General features: G+C 35.2%; 1 protein-coding gene across 1 annotated transcript; it reads right to left on the reverse strand.

Moving 5' to 3' along the window:
• LOC136030957 (heat shock 70 kDa protein cognate 4) lies at positions 1–17601 on the reverse strand. Its single transcript, XM_065710100.1, has 5 exons — positions 17433–17601; positions 8738–8959; positions 4424–5541; positions 2963–3193; positions 1–970 (listed from the first exon to the last, which is right to left on the reverse strand). Exons 2-5 carry the CDS (start codon positions 8940–8942, stop codon positions 605–607), a joined length of 1920 nt encoding a protein of 639 aa, XP_065566172.1. The 5' UTR covers positions 8943–8959; positions 17433–17601; the 3' UTR covers positions 1–604.
• Between the last annotated feature and the right edge of the window lie 6686 nt (positions 17602–24287).

The raw sequence follows: 24287 nt of genomic DNA on the forward strand, positions 1-24287 counted from the left end.
CTGAAATGAGACTCTTTATTGGACACAAGTCAAGACTGTATAATAAGGTACGATATGAAAGCTCAGTAAAAACGCAATAAAGACCAAAATGCAACAAAACAAAACACGAAACTAACTGGATTATATCCCAGCTGATACGATTCCCTACCTAGCATAAGTGAAAATGTGACAGGGAACAACGATGATTTAGCATCATTAAATCTGAAGGGGAAATCTTCTGTGAACTAGCATTTGTAACAACCCCGCTGTTTACTTATTATGTTACTTATAAATTTAGATTTGCCACTTTTTTTTTCTTATAGCTGTGAGATTGGTAATCATTAGCAAAATCAATTAAAATATCTACAATTAAGCAAAATGTCTCATTATGACTGTATTTCTATAGAAGTCGACTTTCAAAGAATCAACAGGCAGTAATACCAACTAATGCTATACTTCAAATTTAGTTTTTATTTAACTAAAATTTCTGTTTACGAAGATTACAGTTATAAGAAAAATTTATCTTTACAATTATGTTAACTAAATCAAAAAGCATTTGGTTGAAAAGGAATCAAACTTAATTTATCAGCCGAACATATGCTATCTTACGAGAATCGTCAAATATTTAATCAACTTCTTCAATAGTAGGTCCACTGCCAGAACTGGCACCAGGTTGAGCACCACCGGCACCTGGCATACCACCAGCTTGGCCATACAGCTTGGTGATAATTGGACTGCACACTTTTTCAACTTCCTTTTGCTTATCTTCGTATTCTTCCTTTTCTGCCAGTTGATTGGCATCAAGCCATTTGATAGTTTCATTACATTTATCAAGGATGGTGTTCTTATCAGTTTCAGATATCTTCCCTTTGAACTGATCGTCTTCCAATGTTGACTTCATGTTGAAACAGTATGATTCAAGAGAATTCTTGGCAGCGATCAACTCTCGTTGTTTTTCATCTTCTGCGCGGTATTTCTCAGCTTCATTCACCTTAAAGAGAGGTCAACCTTACTATTGTTGTCACCTTAAATAACCTAAATGAATAGAAAATCCGAACTAGCCTACAGTTGGTTCCTACATGACCAATTACATTGTCAATATTTATTTAGCATATAGTTATAGGGATGCAGCTCCAACTTATCTGTGTCCCATTTTCATGGATACAAGAATATACAAAAAATCTACTTTCAAAAATGTTTAAATCATCTGTGTTCCATTCATGACTGATGGGAAACCTATCTATCAAGGAGGGGAGGGGGAGTAAGCTTGATCCAGACTAACTATTTAGCAAAGAGTTTGTTGGATCAACGAACTTTCTGACTGCTAACCATGCACTGACCCTACCATGTGTTGCTACAGCTGATTTCGACTCTGTACCCGGTATTAAGAAGCTGAGATTAAACCTAGAGACCTTAAAGAGAGGGCAACCTTACTATTGTTTTCAACTTAAATAATTTGAATGAAAATAAAATAAAATTAAGCCTACAGTTGGTTCTTATACGATCAATTAATTTGTCAATATTTACTGAGTAAATCAAGATGCGGATGCAACAAGAAAAATTCATAATCGGTATTCCCAGTTTCATAGACATAAGCATATTTGAAAAATCCACTTTCGAATAGGTTTTGACACTGAATCATCTGTGTTCAGTTCTTGATTGACAGAACATCAGAGGCGGAAGGGTGAAAATGTTCCAGATTAATTGTCTAGAAGTTGAGGCCTCTAACTAAAGTTTTGGGTTTGCTGCAGACGATCCACCGCCAGAAAAAAAAAATACTTCAGCACTTCTCAAAATGCTTAGCTCTTCTTCGAAAATAGGGCACACTAATGAAACTATTGGTAATAGAACACACTAAGTCAACGACAGATGAAATTGCCACAAAACTTCATCAAACATCGTTGAATTTCACTTTAGTAAATAGAAGTATAATATATAAGTTACTATCTGGTAAATGTATTGTTTAAAGATATTCAATATATTTCAGATCTTACTGATAAACTATTTCATTTATCGATTTTAGAATTTAAGCTACTTTAATAATCTACAATTGATATTTCAAGTACGAAGAATTGCAAAATCCAAACTAACTGACTTATAGAATAGTCTATATACCAAGGAGAAGATTCCTATCTTCGGTCCAAAATATTTTAAAATATCTCAAATATCTGTAACCCACACAAAGCACGTACATTCAAGGTTTGAACACGGTGATTTTGCTTTCGAGACATTTAATTCCACAATTTTCCCTTAAAACGGACCTGTATAAATATTCAGAGAATATCTGAACAGCAAATACACGGATTATGGTTTAAAAAATAAAGCTTGTATTTATGAAGAGCATAAAAATTAAATTGAGAGAACGAGCTCTTTTTCAGATTCACTGATGATCCTATGCAATTCCGTATAGCACCTATTATTCGCAAATACTATGTTTCCAATATTAGCAAATACCCAATCTAGAATCTACAATTGAAAATCGCAGACGAGTCCTATGTATTATACTTAAAGAATATACGTTTCTTGAAAAAGGGAATTATCCCTATCGTGTTCAATCAGTCGCATTGAAGCATCGACTTTGGTTTTACAATCAAAATGCCTAACCGATGTGGCTACTTATAAGTATTTATACCATTAAGGCATTACTTTTCATTTGTAGCATTGTTGCAATCATGTTTATTGTAGTGTTTTAGTAATTTTTATTGTAGCTTTAGGCGTATTTGACTTCGTTTATACAACTATGTAAAAACACCAGCTATAATACTGGAGAGGCTTTCCTAGCCCCCCTTCCCCCACCAAAAAAACCTCGCCGTGTCCATGGATCAATCCAAAGCGAAATCTAGATTAATTTTAATTCTTATCCCAGGAACTTTTTGGTTGTCAAATTAAAATATTTCTATCAATGGTTATTCATAAATTTGGACAAAGATGGGCAATAGCAGCCAACTTAATGGGCTAAATCCAAATGAAAGTGGTAACTAACCATGCGCTCAATCTCTTCTTTGGACAAACGACCTTTGTCATTGGTGATTGTGATCTTGTTTTCACGTCCAGTTGACTTATCTGTTGCAGACACGTTGAGAATTCCATTTGCATCGATGTCAAAGGTAACTTCAATCTGGGGCACGCCACGAGGAGCAGGAGGGATACCCGTTAGTTCGAATTTGCCAAGCAGATTATTATCTTTAGTCATTGTCCGCTCACCTTCAAATACCTGCGAATCAAATTAAAATTATCGTTTCTTAAGATGAATACGGTTAAGTTGAGACTAAATTTCGGAAGTGCGAAATAAAGAGAAAGAAAGAATCTGAATGTACACTGACTAAGCCTACGAAAAAAAACAACAACAACTAAAAAAGCATACAAATGTACAGGAGCCTATGAAAAAAAAATAAGCTTTAGAAAAAAAATTTAATCTCTTCACCCTGGAAAAATTTTTCAACCATAGAAAGGGTTGCATTCACCCCAAAATAACTCAAATCCATATTGAAAGCCGTGGTGGACAGTGAATTTAAACTCAGCATAAGATCGACAAGGTTGCAATTCACATGAAAGGATGAGCACTGGTTTTGAACAGGTATTCGAAAATCTCTGCCTATAATCAGATGGTATGGACTGTGGACACCAGGACACCAAATAAGTGAACAAAAATTAAAACACAGGCCAAAATACAAGAAACAAACATTCTTTAGATTTTAACTGGTAAAATCATTCATCCAAAGATGTAGATCAAGAAAGTTAAAAGATCATGCCGTAAGCAGCCACCAACCAACTCTCCCCCCTCCTTATTAAATAAAATGCTATGGTCATTTGCAATTTAAATAAACACAAATTTATTCCTTTAGGAATAAATGTGGAATAATAAGTTTAGGAATAAATAAATTCCTTTAGGAATATTCCTTTATGGGTCTCAACGTGAGTTTTGTCACAGAGCAGTGTACTTTAAGTTTAATTATTTCCTTTTTTTAATTAAACCCGATTGAACCTTGAAACCTTTAGTTCACATTTTCTTTAAATTAACAATTGAGCTCAGCAAATAAAAATAATCTTGTTCTATGCTTTTCGGCAAAAAAAAACTGAAAATTGTATTAATTCACGGGAAAAATAACAATCAAAAATGAAACGAAGAAAGTAACATCGCATTTAATACAAGTTATATTGGCATTCCCTTTATCTTTTTTTTGCGTATATTCTAAGCATAGCACATTGTTTAGCAATAATTTAGACAGAATGCCATATCTAGTTTAAAAAAGTTTTGATACTTATTCTTTTATGACTGAAAATGGTCTTTGAAAGAAATCTTTAGTTGTTTCCAACGTTTTGTAGTGAGGCTCTCTCATTATACCTTTGACTTATTTCATTGATCAATCCTAGTTACAAAACAGATTGAAGCTACATAATCCGTGTAAACCTATTGGTAAAACATAAATAAATTATTGTTTACCTGAATTAATACACCTGGCTGATTATCAGAATATGTAGTGAAGGTCTGAGTCTGCTTTGTTGGAATCGTAGTGTTGCGTTTGATGAGGGATGTCATGACGCCTCCAGCAGTTTCAATACCCATGGAAAGAGGAGCAACATCGAGTAGTAAAAGGTCTTGTACAGCTTCTGATTTGTCTCCATGGAGAATGGCAGCTTGGACAGCAGCACCATAAGCAACAGCTTCATCTGGATTGATTGACTTATTCAGCTCTTTCCCATTGAAGAAGTCTTGGAGCAGCTTTTGTATCTTCGGAATTCGGGTGGACCCCCCAACTAGGACAATTTCCTGGATGGATCCTTTGTCCATTTTGGCATCACGAAGAGATTTTTCAACTGGTTCAAGAGTGCCACGGAAAAGATCAGCGCACATTTCCTCAAAGCGAGCACGGGTGATCGAGGTGTAAAAATCGATTCCTTCAAAGAGCGAGTCAATTTCGATGCTGGCTTGAGTTGAAGATGAAAGAGTTCTTTTAGCACGTTCGCAGGCAGTGCGGAGACGGCGAAGAGCCCGCTTATTGTTACAGAGATCCTTCTTGTATTTGCGCTTGAATTCTTGGGCGAAATGGTTTACAAGTCTATTATCAAAATCTTCACCTCCTAAATGTGTATCCCCAGCTGTAGCTTTGACTTCAAAGATACCATCTTCAATTGTTAAAATTGATACATCAAAAGTACCACCACCTAAGTCAAAAATTAAGACGTTGCGTTCGCCACCAACTTTCTTGTCTAGACCATAGGCAATAGCAGCAGCAGTCGGTTCGTTGATGATACGAAGTATATTCAAACCGGCGATGGCACCAGCATCTTTGGTTGCCTGTCTCTGTGAGTCATTAAAATAAGCAGGAACAGTAACTACAGCATCAGTGACTTGTGTTCCCAGAAAAGCCTCTGCAGTTTCTTTCATCTTCGTGAGTACCATTGAGGAGATCTCTTCAGGAGCAAAGGTCTTCTTTTCACCTTTATATTCAACCTGGACCTTGGGCTTCCCTCCATCACTGACTACATTAAACGACCAGTGTTTCATATCAGCTTGAACAGTTGGGTCATCAAATCGACGGCCAATTAGTCTTTTGGCATCTATAAAAGAAAGGAACGTAACAATGATTGGAAACAAATATTAAATGGTCTTTTCATATTGCTTGTCTTACTACTTTTATCTTGGGTTCCACAAGTACTAATTGTGAGATTTATTCATCATACTTGTTTTTGCATGATTTCTGTTTTATTGATGTCTATTTAAAAATATTGAGTATTTCCCATAAAAAAAGAAAAAACTTTTTTTTTCCCTATAAGAAATATTAAGATATCTATGATCTTAAAGATATTAAACAATAATAAGACATCATTTTATAAACTAGATTTGTTTGTACTAGTTTACACAAGCAGGGAATAAACTTCCATAAATAACAGGAGTTTCTTCAAAAAGAGCAGTAGTTTGCCCTTTGATGAAAAAAAAAAACTTATCATGAAAACCCAAAGCAAGTTGTACAAAAATACAATTCCCGTCCTTTTACTCACTTTCCAACAACTACTAATAAATTTAGAACAGAATATTTTGTGTAATCAAAAAAAAGAAATCAAAGAAACATTTTTAAACAAAAATAAAATGATTTGGATTGAAGAAAACAATTGAAATTAAAAAAAAAAATTATGCAAGAATAATTCCATAAACAGAGATAAAGGTGAATTTGGATTGAATTCAGTTTATGATAATTTAATAAGGTCAAATAAGGTAAATATCACTTCACCTAAGAGCTATGACCTCTGTCCACTTGATACGTAAGATAAATCTATGGAACCAGAACCAAAAAGGTCAAAGAGGTTTGCTTCTGCTGTTGCATTGATCTGCTTAGATGCAAAAAAAAAACTTATCCTAAGCCCGAGGCAAGTTTTACAAAAATATACTTCAGTCCAAGATCAAAATAAATTATATTTACTTTTTCATGTATCTATTTTATTTTTTCTAGTTTGCAATTAGACTACAGAGGGTCCTATCTTCAATACCACAAACCAGATCAAGGAAATACCGATAGACCTTATGATCAAAGCAAAACCCCCTTCTCCTAAATCTTAAGCATCTTGGAACTTATGACTATATCTCCGATCTATTTTTACCAGACCTTAAACATTTTTACCTCTTACTTTTGAACTTTTAAATAATGTGTTGTTCCAAATGACCCTCTAGATTGTCACATTTCTTTGGTTGAAAAGCAATCCAGTCCTATGACATTTCAAAAATGAAGTATTTAGCACATAATGTCATCTAGGTGCATAAAAGAATATGGGGTGGGGGGCAAAGCTCTTCTGAAGGAGAATAAGTTGTTGCAGTTGAGTTGATTATGTTTGCATACGAGGAGTGGGTAGTTTTTTTTATTTCTGTTTACACTATATCTTAACCAACAAACATTCTTTCTATCCAAAGAGTTTTTCTATGCAACTAGCAGTTACCCAGCACATTTATTTTAGGGGGAAGGACGACAAGAAGTAGGCAAATTTTAGTCTAAAATTTTTCTGTTTGTCTGGAGGTTCGAAAGGGGAGAGGGGTTGGAACTGTCGAAACGAAGCTCCCTCTTCTCTGCCCTTCATCCCTTTTGTACAAGTGAAACAACAAAACAAGACCAATAAACCCAAAAATAAGCAGCCTATTTAAGCCGAAACAAACATCTAGAGTCAGATATGTAGAAACGGAATTGGTTCCATATTAAAACTGCAGGTTCTATTAGAAAATAGCCTAGTTGGATCATACATTCTTAGTTCGCCCCCCCCCCTCTGGCTATATTGCCATAAAGATTGAACAGAGGGAAAATAAGTCTTAGTCTTATTTTCCCTCTTCAAACTCATGAAATTAGATGTAAAATACAGACGATACAAAAACGACTACTTCTTTGTGATAAACAAGTATCTTAATATCCTCTTGTTAAAATTAAGATATTAACATTAATATCTTATTCAGAAATAAAGTTTAAAGGTTTTGCTCACAAATCTCAAAGAGATAAATACCCAAATCATCTTCCAAAGATAACAGCTTGATACATTGTGTGTAAGTTAAGCATATAAAATGCATATAGGAAAAAAAAACGTCAAGAGAGATAAGCTTCTCCACCCAAAATTAAGCATAGACATTTGATCAGGCTTATTTTAACTAGTACACCCAGTATACTTAGTGTTAAAATAAAATAGGAAGTAAAACCCTTTGAGGTAACATGTATAAAAAGAAAAAACACATTTCCTCTTTTCAGAACTAGACAAAATAATTCCCCTTTTTCCCAAACCTGAAGTCCCAGCTTGATCCTCTGAATCAGTGAGACGCAACAGGATGCAGAAGACTGTAACTTAAGAAAATATCCTTAAAAAGAGAAAAAACAAACCCAACTCCTCGCCTTAGTTGAATTTTATATCTATCTTCATGTGCATAGCCTTACACCAAAATGAAACCTCTATTCAAAAAATAATCTGTTACCAATATTGCCGTTTTTGCAAACGGAAAAAAAAAACAAAGTAAAGCTTGAGCTCACAACCTCACGATTGGGTGTCAGATATTTAACTACTAAACTACTACTACTACTACTACTAATAACTCACTGCAGCACCAAGCCGCCTGAGGCCAACACAGCTACGCACGCTCCTCCTCCAACCTAATCTATTCTACTTTTAACATCTTCACTGCTCCCACCATCTTTACTAATAATACTACCAAGGTAACTGAAGCTCCCAACCTGATCAATCTTTTCGTTACCTAAGGTCACCTGTTCATCTTCACTTATTCCTAACCTTAGTGACTTAGTCTTCTTAACATTAATTTTCAAGCCTATTTTAGCACCCTGAACTCGTAAAACCTCTAAAAATTCATTCATTTTGCTCAACTACTAAACTAACCGGCTTAATAGTATGTTTGTCAACTTCGGAGTAGTTACGTAAGAAAATAAAAGGGTTTTCTCTATGCTAGAGACACCTACTGAACAAAAACGGCGAATCAATATTGAAATTGTTCAAAAACCCAGCAAAGAAATGTTTTAAATTCATTATCTGAGTAAATATCAGAATATATAAAATGCACTAACAAGCAGGTTAACAACCACAACATATCTAACAAGAAAGGTACAATACAAAGGTAATAGAAACCCCAACCTAAAGACAATGCTTCCTGTTGGTTCAACTTCTTTAAACATTTTAAAAGAAACCTTTGCTGGTAGGAGAAAAAGGAAAACCACAGCCCCCCAAAAACAAATACTGTCTACAGTTTATTATAAACTATGCTTGGATTGTCACTTACCAAAAATGGTGTTATTTGGATTCATAGCAACTTGATTCTTTGCAGCATCGCCGATCAAACGTTCAGTGTCTGTGAAAGCAACGTATGAAGGGGTTGTTCTGTTTCCTTGATCATTGGCAATAATTTCAACCTTCCCATGCTGAAAAACTCCCACACAGGAGTATGTTGTGCCAAGATCAATTCCAATAGCAGGTGCTTTTGCCATTCTTTGTGATTTTGAATCTGAAAATTGTGTATGGATTAAAACAATCAGTAATTTTAAAAATTCTCATTAAGGTCAACAACTATTTTGTTCCAAGACATATTTTTATTTACTGTAATCATTTTTGTGGAATAACCCATGACGAGAATAAAATTAAAATATCTCAAATACAGTAAAAAAAATTTAGAGGAAGGAAAGCCTTAAAAATTTCTTTTTAGGGAAGATAGAAAAAAACTCGTGCGGTGGAAATGTATGTGGGTGTCTCTGACATATTAATTTGCAAACAATTGGTCTAATTACCTTACCAAAAACAAGGGATATGGCTTTTATAGGATACATTGAGCACTTGCAGGGCATACATGTCTTGTCTCAGGAGCTCATTGACATGGCTTTTGACATAGCAACAGCTTTTATTAGTGGAGAATAAGAGGCTAATAAAGGTCAATATGGATGTAATTTGTGGTCGATAAAGAAAGGTTCTGCACATATTAGCTATAATATAATCATGAAGTTGTCAAGAGAGAACCAGCTACTTTACCTCAACTTTCTCATCTGCTATAATTAGTCTAATTACCTTATTATCGACAAGGGATATCAATTTTATATCAAAAACTCAGCATTTGCACTGCATAAATGTCTTTAACTCAAAAATTCACTTGGATACTGGCTTTTGACACAGCAACAGATTTTAATAGTATAGCATAAGAGGCTAATGAAGAAGGTCCATGCGGATTAAATTTGTGGTCCTCTGCTTGAGGTTCTATAGTTTTCTGAGCAATCATACTCTTGGTGATGTTCTAAACGAGTTTGCCTTACAAAAATAGCCCAGTAAATTCATGGAATTCTCAAAGTAGCAAGCTGAGACCCATGACAATCCTGGCATTGATGTTGAGAAAAATTTTCTGAACCCTCTTCACCCCTGTGCTGATGACATCATGATCCACACAGCTATCTATTAATAACATGGTTTAAGCTTCCCTTTCCTTTCATGTGTAGCTTGTGGGGTTGAAAAAAGGATAGTGCCTGCATTATCATAGTTCATGCATCCAGTCAAAGAAGCTATCACTCACCCAAGGAATGGTCCTGCAAATACTAGCTTTACGTATAATTACGAAGCTGTCTAGAGACAACCAGCTACTTTATCAGGGAGTTAATTTTCCCTCTGTTCTAGCAAGGGAAAACAAAAGGGTGCAGGCTCAATAAAAAGTAAAAAAAAATTAATATGTCAGTCTGTGAGGGAAAATTGTTTGCTCAGGACAGTAGCTGAATCTTAAAGAAGAGTCTGAGAGTTGGTGGGTTCTCTTGGCACTTGATTATTTTCATTGCTTTAGCTTCAAATATACTCACAAGTCACATAATTACAGACACATTAAAAAGTCATGCACTATAGGTATACGCATTTAAATTATGTGCAATTATCAATGGGTCTCCAATGATCCACAAGCTTTAAACCTTAATCACAAAACCAAATATTTAGATAGGGGTAAAAAGTGCAATCTCCACAACCTGAACACTGTCCTTCATTTGATATTTTCTTAGATTAAATTAAAGAAACAAGATTTTTTTAACTGAAAGTAAGGAGCGACATTAAAACTTAAAACGAACAGAAATTACTTCGTATATGAAAGGGGCTGATCCCTCCTCAACGCCCCGCTCTTTACGCTAAAGTTTGACACTTTCTCTCAACTCTACTTTTCAAAACAGTAAAAAACTTTAGCGTAAAGAGCAGGGCGTTGAGGAGGGACCAGCCCCTTTCATATACGAAGTAATTTCTGTTCGTTTTAAGTTTTAATGTCGCTCCTTACTTTCAGTTAAAAAACTTGTTTTTTTTATTTAATTTCTGAACGTTTTTGAATTATTGCATGTTTTGATTTTGGCTCTCTGCAGATGAATAATTAAAACGAAATTTGCATATTTTCTTTTTTTGGCCAAATGGCTTTCTCATAATTTTGATCGAATGATTCTGGGAAAAAAGGAGCGGTGGAGGAGGCCTAGTCGCCCCCCCCCCAGTTTTTTGGTTACTTAAAAAGGCAACTAGAACATTTATTTTTTACAAACATTTTTATTAGTAAAAGATACACGTAACTTACGAATTAGCTAAGTAACGAACTTTTGTATTCGTATGTTTTATTACGTATATGAGGGGGTTTACCCCCTCAGCAGTACCTCGTTCCTTACAACCCAATTCCTTAAGAATGACCCCTGAATCATAAAGGCTATAGAATAAATAGTTGAAATTACTAAAAAATACTTTAGCGTAAAGAGTGAGGTATTGGGGAGGGGACGAATCCCCTCATATGCGTAGTAATTTTTGTTCGTTTTTTTTGCTGCTCCTTACTTTCAGATGAAAAAACTTTTTCATATTTATTTTTTTATTGTTTTTTTTTTAATAATGCTAGAAAATCCTGTGCTACCTTCATGGAAATGTTCTTCCCCCATGACAAATTACTCCATGGAAAGTGCCCCCAACATATCCCCCTCTTCTCAACAACCCCCCCCCCCCCCCCCAACCAAAAAAATATCTCTGAAAACGTCTGTACACTTCCCAATAACCATTACTATATGTAAGCACAGGTCAAAGTTTGTAACTTGTAGCCCTTCCCACAGGGACTGTGGGGAGTAAGTCGTCCTCAAAGACATAGTTATAAGGTTTTTCGACTATGCTGAATAAAATAGCTATCTCAGAATTTTGATCCAATGACTTCGGGAAAATGATTAGCGTGGGAGGGAGCCTAGGTGCCCTCCAATTTTTTCGGTCACTTAAAAGGGCACTAGAACTTTTTATTTCCTCTTGCAACATTCTAGGACCACTGGGTCGGTACGATCACCCCTGGAACAAAAAAAAACAAAAAACAAACAAATAAACACGCATCCGTGATCTGCCTCCATATTTTTGTAGATAGGAGCTTGAAATTTCTACAGTATGGTTCTCTGATACGCTGAATCCGATGGTGTGATTTTCGTTAAGATTCTATGACTTTTAGGGGGTTACCCCCTATTTTCTAAAATAAGGCAAATTGTCTCAGGTTCGTAACTTTTGATGGGTAAGACTAAACTTGATTAAACTTATATATTTAAAATCAGCATTAAAATACGATTCTTTTGATGTAGCTATTGCTAACAAAATTCCGTTTTTTAGAGTTTCGGTTACTATTGAGCCGGGTCGCTCCTTACTACAGTTCGTTACCACTAACTGTTTGATTTCTGGACACTTTGAACCCTACCGCAAATGTAGACAATATAACACATTTATTCTATACAAAAAAAAATTCTTCAGACTTTTGACAGAGACTTAAACCATTTTCAACAATAGATTTTGAGTCTAGATCTAATTTTCAATCCATCTCATTAACTATAGGTAAACATAATATGGGTATTGTAGCTAAAATGGGAGGTACCAAATAACAGAGACAAAAAAAAGAAACAAAATGAAAAAAACTAAACAAGGATGATTTGCAGCAACTGAACAATGAAAATCAAAAAAAATATTTTGGCAAAGATGTCCACTCAGTTGTCGTGAGCATTCAAGTTCAAAAGGTTAGTTTTCTTTTATCAATCCCCTTGCCAATTCTTAGTTACATCTTCCTTGAAATTTGGAAGATTGCATGTCAAACTTCTTCTATTTAAAATTATAACCTGGTTTTTAGGTATACCCTGTTCAAACCCAATTATAACAGCAGGTTTAAGACACAGACTGAGGCTGTATTCAAGTAATAGGAGGAGAGCTGGACAAAAACCAACTGGAAATAATGCTAAAAATTGAATCAATGCAGATTTTCTCCATAAAATGAAGCAAGATTTTTTATTTACTACCATAAAAAAATAAATAAATAAGAGTACAAATGGTAGGTGTGGGTATTGCAGAAAAGAGGATAATAAATTAGTCCATTTCCTCGTGGAGTGCCAGGGGCTTGGAAGTCTTAAGGATGAAATTTGGGGGGACCATTGGTTGGTGCTACTTTCTGATATCCTGAGGTCTTCAAAGCCTGGAACCATATATAAAATGGCAGAATATGTGGAAAAGGCGGGAGAGGCTCAGTCGAGCCCAAGTGAATGAAAATAAGTATTGTTTTATATTGAGTGTGTGTTCTGTGCAGTGTTGCATCATTAAATCATGTTGTGTATGGCCATAGAGCTCAAATAAACTTTTTCTTTTTTCTTTCGTATGGAAAATTCTTTATATATCAGTCTAATAGCATTAACTAACAATATTTTTGGTTAATTTCAATGGTTTGAGGTCTTCCGTTGGCTTACCCCCTAAAGGGACCAGATAAGGGTTCTAGCCCTAAGGTATAAGCAAATATTTACTAATTTTCTGAGTTTTGTTTTATTTTTGATCCTTACTTCCTATCAATAATTTGTTCATGGTGTCCAATAAAGCCAATAAAAAAAAAAAAAAACAAATAAACAAAACCAGCTAGGCAACCTGTTTTATTTAGTCTAGGGCTATATCTGGCCTCATTGAAGTGGGCTTGGACAAGATTGCAACCCCAATAACTATTGTATTCTAAAAAAGCATTGTATGTCAAATGGTAGAATATTTTTTTTTTACTCTGTCTGATTCTTTTCTAATAGGTAACTGAACCTGGTTTTTTAGTACCCAAAGGCAATCTAAGTCATTGCATTCCCTCCTTCAAATGAAGGAAGTGAACATTGGCCATTCACTAAATAGGCCCAAATTTAGGTGATGAGCCAACAGTGAGCTCAGGGCAAATGCAGCCCCTTGCCCCCCTCCCAAGTAAGCTACTGCTTTTATATTGCTAAAGCTGAAAGTTCCTCCAAATCTATATTACATCTAGCGATTTTGTTGTCTATGGACTTTTCTAAAGGAAACTTTTATATGTTGAAGCCAAAGAATGAAAGAGTAGTATTCAACCCTCCAATCAACGCTGTTTCTAAATGTAATTCCTGCTACCATGATAATACACCCTCTACCTAAATATGCTGCTAGATATAGCCCTAAATAATTTAATGGATTATTGTTTTTCATTCCTTGAATTGCAAAGAGTTGTATCACTTTGCTAGCAGACAATTGAATTCTTAACTATTGAATTGATTGTTACCTTGTTCCCATCAACAGTTGGATAAGCATGATATTTATGAATTATTAAAAAACAAAGATAAAAACAGAAACTTTCTTCACATTAGATTCCTGATCTTAAGCCATAGTCTATTAGGTTTTTTTCTATAAATATATAGCCTAAATTATATATTTTCTATTCCTTCGTTTTGTTAATGTTGCATCTTTGCTTTTAGATCTATTTGAACACAACATTTAAATAATCAAGAAATGGAAGAAAACATGGGAAATATATAATTTGGGTTATATATTGGCACATTATGGAGGTTGAAGGTAAATTAAAGTGCTTATAGGACTGATACAAATAAGTATTACCTTAAATCACAGTTTGGAGCAATATAAGGATTTTCCATCCTTGTGATCCTTGTGATTGTAAGTATTATAGGTTTTTTTAATTTGTTTTGAGAATTTTATAATGTTTCCTTCTTTCCAGTCCCAACTGTACAATGATATCAACACATGAAAAATTCCGTGTATATAAACATTTCAGAGTAGCATAACATATTTATTTAACCATTATGGAAGGGAGCAAAGTAGATTACAATGAAAATCAATGGTATATTTTGTTTTTGTATAAAATTCTGATTCTAAGGGAACTGACTTCATTCTCAAAGGGTTTCAGCCTCTTTTTAAAAATTCTTGCAAATTTGCTCTTAGAATAAGATTTTACTTAAAACTAATGAAAATAATAATTATAATTCCTGAATCAGCTAAAAATGGCAATGGTTTCACAATATTTTTTTTTCAGAAACATATTTTCAAATTTTGGTTACTATGGGCTTTTTTCAGCCCTTTATTACCTTTAAGGGCCCGAATTGAAATTTGCCCCAGAAGTGGTTATTGAATCTGAAAAAGGATGTAAAAAAGGTGTACTCGTATGATCCCTTCCCTACTGCTCCAGTTGTTCATTCATTACACATTACAGAATCAGGTTATTGTTAGTTTCTTTCAGCTTAGTGTGAGACAAGACAATGAAAAGTGACAGAATGGATGGAAAATATATAATTTGGACTATGTAACTGGACATTAGGGTGGGGAGGGGGTAAAGTATTGGACAGTGTGAAATTAGCTAAACAATTCTTAGGCCAACTACATAATATGCAGAGTAGTTGTACCTAACATATTAGGCATGTAGACCTGCTATACTTCACCCCCACCCCCTAATTTGTGAATATATAGCCCAAGTTTGTTTCTAAATTATTATATTTTATCATACTTAGATAGGCTATAGATAACTTAGATTAGCATTTTTTAACCTTAAGGGCTTTTGATTTTTTTTTATTTTTTTTTTAAACATGAAAAGATAGCACTGAGAAAATGTTGTATTATTTTGTCAAAAACAAGTGATAACTCACTTTCATTGAAAATTCATCATTTGTAAGAGCTAAAAAAGTGCTTAAATTTTAATCTGCAGTAGAAGCAATTATTATCAAACAGTTCATGGTAATGAACTGTAGTAAGGAGTGACCCGGCTCAATAGTAACCAAAACTCTAAAAAATTGAATTTTGATATCAATAGCTACATCAAAAGAATCACATTTTAATGCTGATTTTAAATATACAAGTTTCATCAAGTTTAGTCTTACCCATCAAAAGTTACGAGCCTGAGAAAATTTGCATTATTTAAGAAAATAGGGGGAAATATCCCCTAAAAGTCGTAGAATCTTAACGAAAATGACACCATCAGATTTAGCGTATCAGAGAACCCTACTGTAGAAGTTTCAAGCTCCTATCTACAAAAATGTGGAATTTTGTATTTTTTACCAGAAGACAAATCATGGGTGCATGTTTATTTTTTTTTTTTTTTTTTTTTCCAGGGGTCATCGTATCGACCAAGTGGTCCTAGAATGTCGCAAGAGGGCTCATTCTAACGGAAATGAAAAGTTCTAGTGCCCTTTTTAAGTGACCAAAAAAATTGGAGGGCATCTAGGCCCCCTCCCATGCTCATTTTTCTCCCAAAGTCAACGGATCAAAATTTTGAGATAGCCATTTTGTTCAGCATAGTCGAAAACCATAATAACTATGTCTTTGGGGATGACTTACTCCCCCAGAATCCCTGGGGGAGGGGCTGCAAGTTACAAACTTTGACCAGTGTTTACATATAGTAACGGTTATTGGGAAGTGTACAGACGTTTTCAGGGGGATTTATTTTGTTTGGGGGTGAAGCTGAGGGGAGGGGGCTATGTTGGAGGATCTTTTCTTGGAGGAATCTGTCTTGGGGGAAGAAAAATTCAATGAAAAGGGCGCAGGATTTTCTAGCATTACTATAAGAAAACAATGAAAAATAAACATGAAAACGTTTTTTTCAAATGAAAGTAAGGAGTAGCATTGAAGCTTAAAATGAACAGAGATTATTACGCATATGAGGGGTTCTAAAAATACTTCAGCATAAAGAGCAAGGTATTTAGGAGGAGATAAATACCTTGCTCTTTATGCTAAAGTATTTTTAGTAATTTCAACTATTTATTCTACGGCCTTTCTGTTTCAGGGGTCATTCTTAAAGAATTGGGACAAAATTTTTGATTTAGTTTAAAGGGCGAGGTATTAACAAGGGTACAAACCCCCTTGTATACATAATAAAAATATAAGATTATAAAAGTTTGTTATGTAAGTTAATTCTTAAGTTACATATAATTTTTACTAATAAAAATGTTCATTACAAATTAAAAGTTCTAGTTGCCCTTTTAAGTAACCAAAAAATTGGAGGGCAACTAGGCCTCTTTCTCCACCCCTTATTTCTCAAAATCATCTGATCAAAACTAAGAGAAAGCCATTTAGCCAAAAAAAGAATTAATATAAAAATTTCATTTTAATAATTTATGTGCAGAGAGCCAAAACCAAACATGCATTAATTCAAAAACGTTCAGAAATTGAATAAAAAAAAATAATTTTTTTAGCTGAAAGTAAGGAGCAACATTAAAACTTAAAATGGACAGAAATTACTCTGTATATGAAATGGGTTGTCCCCTCTGCAATCCCTTGCTCTTTACGCTAAAATTTGACTCTTTGCCACAATTCTACTTTTTAAAACAAGTAAAAGCTTGTTTAAAGCTTGTTTAAGCTTTTTAAAACAATTAGAATAACATATAGTTATACTTCAAAAGGTTTTTCTGGGGTATATTTCCAGTTCTACAGAATTCCCAAAAGTTTCACTCACTTAGCTCAACTTCATTCCAAAATAGCCTATGAAGAAGCCCAAGACCAAGAATTTAATGAAAATAAGATTAGGACATTAGGTAGAAATAGAAAATTTCCATAAGCCATAACTCTATAACATTAACCAAACGAACACAGAGGGATAAAAAGCCCGTTTGGGGCAAATTTTAACTGGGACAAACATTCCTGTAGGTTTAATAAATCTAGGCTAACTCAATTACTCTCCAAGTTAGTAAAAAGTCAGAGAATCAACTTACTTGTAGCAAAGTGTATAAATGCTTGTGAAAGGATAACTGACACTTGATTTGTTTCTTCACTGGTATTTAAACTCTAATTGACCTTCTATTAGATATTCACGGCTTTATATAGTCTGGATCTAGAACATTCTAGTTCAAAGAGATTTCTGGATTTTAAAGCGATATTTCCAGAATAACCTGAAATTTAAAAAAATATCTTAGGTAGCACTGCAGTATATTAGATAAAACATAAATATTCTTAAGATAAAAGGAGTTACTATAGATCGTCTTCGAGATGTATTATTTTGTACGTCGTCTTCAAGCCCGTAAAGGCACTAATTAGAATAATTGTGTTGCGAAAGCAACACTTTGGTTTTGTCGTGTTTTTTTTTTTTTTTTTTTGTTCCTAGCACCACGATTTCAGCTTATTCCTAGAAAGTGGTAAGGGTCTAACCTCTGCGGTTTTTACGGAAAGTGTGGACCTTAGGCCGGATTGATGAATATGACTTTACATTTTGGAAAGCTTCGTAGAACTCTTGCCTGGGGCCAAAAAGGATGGTTTTTGCTTGTCCTTGAGCCAGAGCCTATAGTGTGTGAAGTGAAGAGGAGTTGTATAGCCTATGTCAGAGAGGACTATCTGAAGTTATGCAGCCAAGCTTTCGTTTCATCAAACCATGTTTCTGCTTTCGAGTGGAAAGCTCCGTTCTAGCAGGCAAGCAGGCAGGCACCAGTTTCAAATTGAAGATGGACTAAAATCTATAAGTGTTAAATATATGGGACAGTTACCCTGCCCCACAGCCAATATATCTTCTTTGAGTGACAAATAGAAAAATTTAGAGAAGCAAAAAAGCGGCATTTTCCCACGGGTCCGAAAGTGCTGCCGTGATTTCGGCTGAGTTTATCATTCGGTTTTTCGCACTTGGGATTGCGGTAGAGAAATGGTATCAGATGTGCCTCTTAAACTTTAAAAGTCCTCTCATTGCTAAAGAAATTAGAGTTTATCCTTTGCTCCTTTCTAAGTGATGACGTTAGAAAGTTGGCCTACGGCAAAAAAGTCAACTTTTGAACTAAGACAGATAGATTTTTTTTTCGACGGCAGTCGATAGCTTTTGATGAGCTGATTAAAGTATATGTCATCCATTTTTTTGTACAAAAATTCCTTCATGAGATATACCAGTTTGAAAGTTTAAAGGGGTTTACAGCTTCAGTAGTAAGGTACACACTGAAACCAAAAATAGGCCGATACCAATTGTGAGACATATAGGGGAGTTGTAAGCAGTCGGCTGTTAGCTCATAATCATCCTCGGCAATGAGGGGTTCGCAAATCTTACTAGTTGGTGTACCTATTTTTTGTTTCCGTTGTATTTGATGGTAAGACCAATTTGGTTCCAGTGGTAAGACATGTAGAGGACTTGTAAGTAATAATCGGCTGTTAGGCTACAATCATCTTCAGCGATGAGGGGTTTGCAACTTTTGCTAGTTGCAATGAGGGGTTTGCAACTTTTGCGAGTTGGTGTACCTATTATTTGTTTCCGGTGTATTTGATGATAAGACCAATTTGGTTCCAGTGTTGGTAAGTAAGACATGTAGGGGACTTGTCAGTAATAATCGTATGTTAGGCTGCAATCATCTTTAGCGAAGAGGGGTTTATACCTTTTTCTAGTTGGTGTAGCCTACCCATACTCACTGTAACCTAGAATTAAGTGTTTACGCAACGGCTACAAACGATTACGTAAAACAACGAGGCAGTTTCGTAATAATTAATAAAGTGTCATCTATGATAATTTGATCCTGAAAAGTTACGGATATCTTTATAATACCAACTAGATTATATAAGATATTGTTCCAAGTTTTCATTCGTCACGATGTCTACGATTGAAAAGGATAAAGTTCAACTGGCTGCAAAGTCAATTTAGTCCCTTCTTTCGATACTATTTTGTTTTTGTTTTTTTCAACGCTGAGGAATGGCCTTTGATCATCTGATTACTGATCAATAGCGAAGAAACAAAACCAAAGTGTTGCTCTCGCAACACTTTAGCCGGCGAAGCCGGACAAAGGTTGCCGCAACACTTCACGTTGCTCAGGCAACGTAGGTCTAGTTTACATATTATTTTATGTATTTAAATTTAATGTGTTTATTTATCTTTAATATATTGTAAACAGACATATTTACAACATTACTACTACTGCTAACAACTCACTACAGCACCAAGCCACCTGAGGCCAACACAGCTAAGTAAACTTTTCTCCATCCCAATCTACTCAAAACCTCCCTCTTTACCCCTCCCAGGAAGTTTCCAGTTCCTTTAAATCTTTCTTTATGACATCCTTCCACACCAGACGAGGACGACCTGCTTTCCGTTTAGCCCTAGACGGTTGGCCGAAAAGGACAATCTTCGGTAATCTGTCATCCTTCATCTGCAAAACGTGCCCTAACTATCTGAAACTTCCTTTCAATATAGCCCTAGAAAGAGAGGTTGAATTACATTTTTCGTACAACCTACTGTTCGAAATACGGTCAGTTAGCCGGGTACACAGAACAATCCGTAGGCAATTACTCTGGAAAACATCTAGTAAGTCTTTATCCACTTTTTGGAGTGCCCATGCTTCAGAGCAATATTTGACCACTTTCATCACTGTCCCTTCCAATATTCTAATCTTGGTTAACAAGCTTATCTTCCTATTCTTGCAAGCTTTTTGGAACTGTGAAAAAAACTGGAGCCTTCGCTATTCTACTCTTAACATCTTAACTGCTCCCACCATCTTTATTATTAATACTACCATGGTAAGTGAAGCTGCCCACCTGATCAATCATTTCATTACCCAACGTCACCTTTTCATAACTTATTCCTAGCCTTAGTGACTTAGCCTTATTAAAATTAATCTAGCACCCTGGACTCGCAAAACCTCTAGAAGTTAATTCATTTTGCTCACAGTTTCATCTAGGAAACTTAAATCATCAGTATAATCTAAGTCCAGGAATGTTTTCCCTCCCAATTTCATTCCGTGGTCTCCCATTGCCTTTCTTGTGCTCTTTGAGACAAAGTCTATCAAAATAATCTATATACAGGGGGATAGAACAAAACCCTGCTTAACTCCTGATTTAACACACTGCCAACTGTTAACCTCATTTCCTACCTTAACTGCAGCAGTGTTATTCTCGTACATATCAGTAATCACCTTGATGTTTTTGTCTGGTATAGCATACAAGGATAAGACCTTTGCTAAAGCTCTTCTAATAACAGATTCGAACGCTTGCTCATAATTTATAAAACTGAGGACCAAAGGTGCTTGACAACTAGGGCAGTTCTAAATTATTAATCCAAGAGTGAAAATTTGGTCGACACATCCTCTTCCTTTTCTAAAATCGTACTGTTCTTCTCTTAAAACTTTGTCTACAGCATCTCTCAGTCTAAAAGTTTCGTATTACTGAGTAATTTGCTCCCGACAGAGACCAGACTAATGCCTCAATAATTACGACACTCACTCTCATCACCTTTCTAATACAGTGGTTTAATTAAGGTTTTCCTGAGGTCGGTAGGTACTTTCCCTTTTTAATAAATCATATTCATAATCTTCAGTAACTTATTTCTAACTTCAGAGCCACTATATTAAAAAAAAAACTCATTTACGACACTATAAGCACGTGGAGCCTTATTATTTTTTAATCCTTTTAGTAATGTCGCTAATTCTTCCTCACAAAACAAATCTTTCTTCGCATCCAAGGTATCACAAACTATTTACAATACCATTGGATGGATTTATTTTTTTATGCATGTGTGGGCTAGCCTCAGACGTAGATTATTCTTATCCCAGATTTAACTTGGGAGTTGAGGATGTAACCGATATCCTTTCAAAGTGCTAGTGGATTCCTCATGGAAAAAGTAAACTTTAAAGCTGATATTCTTAAGTTCCTTGTGGTCCTATAAACAGCCCACAAAGCTACACCAAAAACCAGCAGCGCGACGCCGTAAATATTTCATTGCACCGCCACCACAAAGGCGGCAGCGCGCGTTGGGAAGTATCAACGCCCTTATTATGCAGAATAAATACTGATTATTTATGTTCTAATGTTCTTATCTACTTTAATATAGCTTTTTTGTATTTGATTTTTATTCAGTTTCACTATCATATTCATTTTAATCCAGCCTCAGCTTTTACGCCAAAGTTTGACTTTTGCACTTACAATATTTCAAAACTGAAAAAAAGCCCCTTTAAAAACTGCCCTCTTAATACTTTTTTTTAGGTTTGCCAACACCACCAATTCCATCTTGTTCTGCATCCTCACTGCCCTGACGTCATCTGATCAAGCAACTCCCTTTCCTTTGATGTATAGCTATGAATCATGAGGAAATTTAGAGTTGCTGTTCTTTTGCGAAAACCCAAAAGCCACATTCACACATCTGATTAGGGTAGCTAATCCACTGACAGCACCTGAGGTTAAAGTCTTTTCTTCAGCCTAAGGTTGTTACGTTTATGTTTCGTCGCCTGAAAATGGTTTTCCGAATCTGTTTAAGTAAACACCCAAGAAAAACGAGTTTTAAAATTTCAACATTTGTATCACAGTCAGCTATAGCTAGAGCATTGATTTTTGTTTCAAAATTAAGAAGAAAAATCTCTTACATTGGTGTGCTTATTTTTATTGGCCCAAGGTAAGCCGTTCTTGAGATGAAACGGAATGAAAATCTGTTCTGCAATGACCACCTAAAAATCCCGGAACATAGGCAAGATGTGGCAAAACAGTAGTGGCTCAGCATGAATTAGAAATACGACTTTCGGCACAACGTCGATCTTCACTATCTAATCTAAGAACCTCTATCTAATCTAAATTTAAGAAACTCTTATATATGGACACTGAAAATTTTTTTTAAGAACCTCTAGAAGATGGACACTGAAAGAAAATATGCTGCGATCCCTCCTCAGAAGGATTTAACAGTGAACCAATCCCGACCTAGATTCACCTTCACGACGTTACAACGGTACCAAGTAAACTTAAAAGAAACAAACCGTTAGCCAGGCGGTTCCAAATTCAGCAGACCTGGAAAATGCTCTAAAATTAACTGCATTGGAACGACCGTGGTTAAAAGAGGAAAGTAAAAGTCACTGTTCAAACATTACAAAATAATAGTTTGCTATGTGTTCGTAGAAATCCCCCTTGAGGAGGCTAAGAAGAGCTTAATGAACAATAAAGGTGAATTCATTCCTGGGGAAAAATGGCAATTAATTAAAGCTTTCGAAGAAAATTCAGTTCTATTCCTGTTATACTGCATTTTGTCACCAGAGGCTACGTCGTAGGTGGGGTTTGTAGTCTTTAGTTCCAATTGCACAATTTAGGTTCAACTTGTCTCATTCGCCCGAGATTCCTCTCGCATCAGTTTTTAATTTCTTTCAGTATGGCAAAGCCTCTTTGACTTTGCAACCCTGAACCAATACGTAGGAGTATGAATAATGTCTTCTTTATTTGTACTCTTCCATGCATAGTTGCAAGTAAAATATGAGTTTTCCTCAGGAAGCTGTATGTCCTGAAAAGTTTAGTTAATAAGTTTAGCGATGTTTTCTCATCAGGAGTCTTAAAAACCTCTCTAATCTTTTCACGAAACAAGCATTGCTCACATGAACCTGTTTGTTCCTTATTTCGTCAGGAGTTGGTGCGCTCGTTTTTCTTTTTGAGAATAACCACTATCAAGGAATCACAACATTATGATCATAGCATAGTCTGAAGTGTCCAGTAGGGTTTTGATATCACCTGTCTGGGTTCATCATCTTCTGGAATGTCGACTTTTTCTATTCTCTTGATGGATCAACAGTCATTGCTTCGCAATCAACGATATATAAGAGCATGGACAATTTATACGTAGATATACTTCCTATTCATAAACCTAAGCAAAATATTTACCTTGCAAAAAGATAATCTGCTAGCAGGTTACAAATCTCTAAAACACCGAGATTTTTTGTAGAATACCCTTTAAGAACTGGACTAGATATGTTAAGCCTACAATAGATACGAGATTCCAAGAATAAAAAGCAGAGGATTGAAATGACTTTTTATTGGTCACAGGTCAAGATTATACAAAGGTACAGAGTGAAAGCTCAATAAAAACGCATTAAATGCCAAAATGCAACAAAACAAAACACAAAACTAACGGCATTATATCCCAGATGAGACGGTTTTCCACCTAGCATAAGTGAAAAAATGACAGGAAACAGCCACAATTTAGCATCATTAAGAAAAGCGAAAAATTTTGTGAAGTAGCAGTTCATGACTGTCCCATAGTTTTCTTATTATAAGGCTACTTCGAAAAACAGACTTGCCCCTTTTTTTTCATAAATCTTAGCTGTGAGATTGTGTGTCCGATTTCTTACAAATTATTAGTGTTAAACAAGCAAACACTTTGCAAAATCAGCTAAAAAAAGGTGGAGATCCCAACACGCGCAGTACTTTAAATTTCTCAATTTCCATTTATGTAACTTAAAAGTTATAAGAAAAAATTGTCTTTAAAATCACGCTAAATAAATTACAAAGCATATTTTGATTAGCCATACATATGCTAGCTCACGAGAATCGTCAAGTATTTAATCAACCATTTGAGATAATCTTTTCACGAAACAAGCATTGCTCACATGAACCTGTTTTTTCCTTATTTCGTCAGGAGTTGTTACGCTCGTTTTTCTTTTTGAGAATAGCAACTATGAAGGAATCACAACATTATGATCATAGCATGGTCTGAAGTCTCCAGTAGGGTTTCCATATCACCTGTCTGGGTTCATCATCTTCTGGAATGTCGACTTTTCTATTCTCTTGATGGGTCAACAGCCATTACTTCGGAATCAGCGATATATAAGAGCATGGACAATTAATACGTAGATATAAATTTA

The sequence above is a fragment of the Artemia franciscana genome, chromosome 9 (assembly GCF_032884065.1).
Source record: "Artemia franciscana chromosome 9, ASM3288406v1, whole genome shotgun sequence".
NCBI lineage: Eukaryota > Metazoa > Arthropoda > Branchiopoda > Anostraca > Artemiidae > Artemia > Artemia franciscana.

What these genes read in the sequence shown, in the direction of transcription:
- LOC136030957 (XM_065710100.1), bottom strand. Translation starts at nt 8,942, where the DNA reads ATGGCAAAAGCACCTGCTATTGGAATTGATCTTGGCACAACATACTCC. An exon ending in TCCAAATAACACCATTTTTG is followed by an intron (nt 5,542 to 8,737) that starts GTAAGTGACAAT and finishes TTTCTTTTATAG; the next exon opens with ATGCCAAAAGACTAATTGGC. An exon ending in AAGAAGAGATTGAGCGCATG is followed by an intron (nt 971 to 2,962) that starts GTTAGTTACCAC and finishes CCTCTCTTTAAG; the next exon opens with GTGAATGAAGCTGAGAAATA.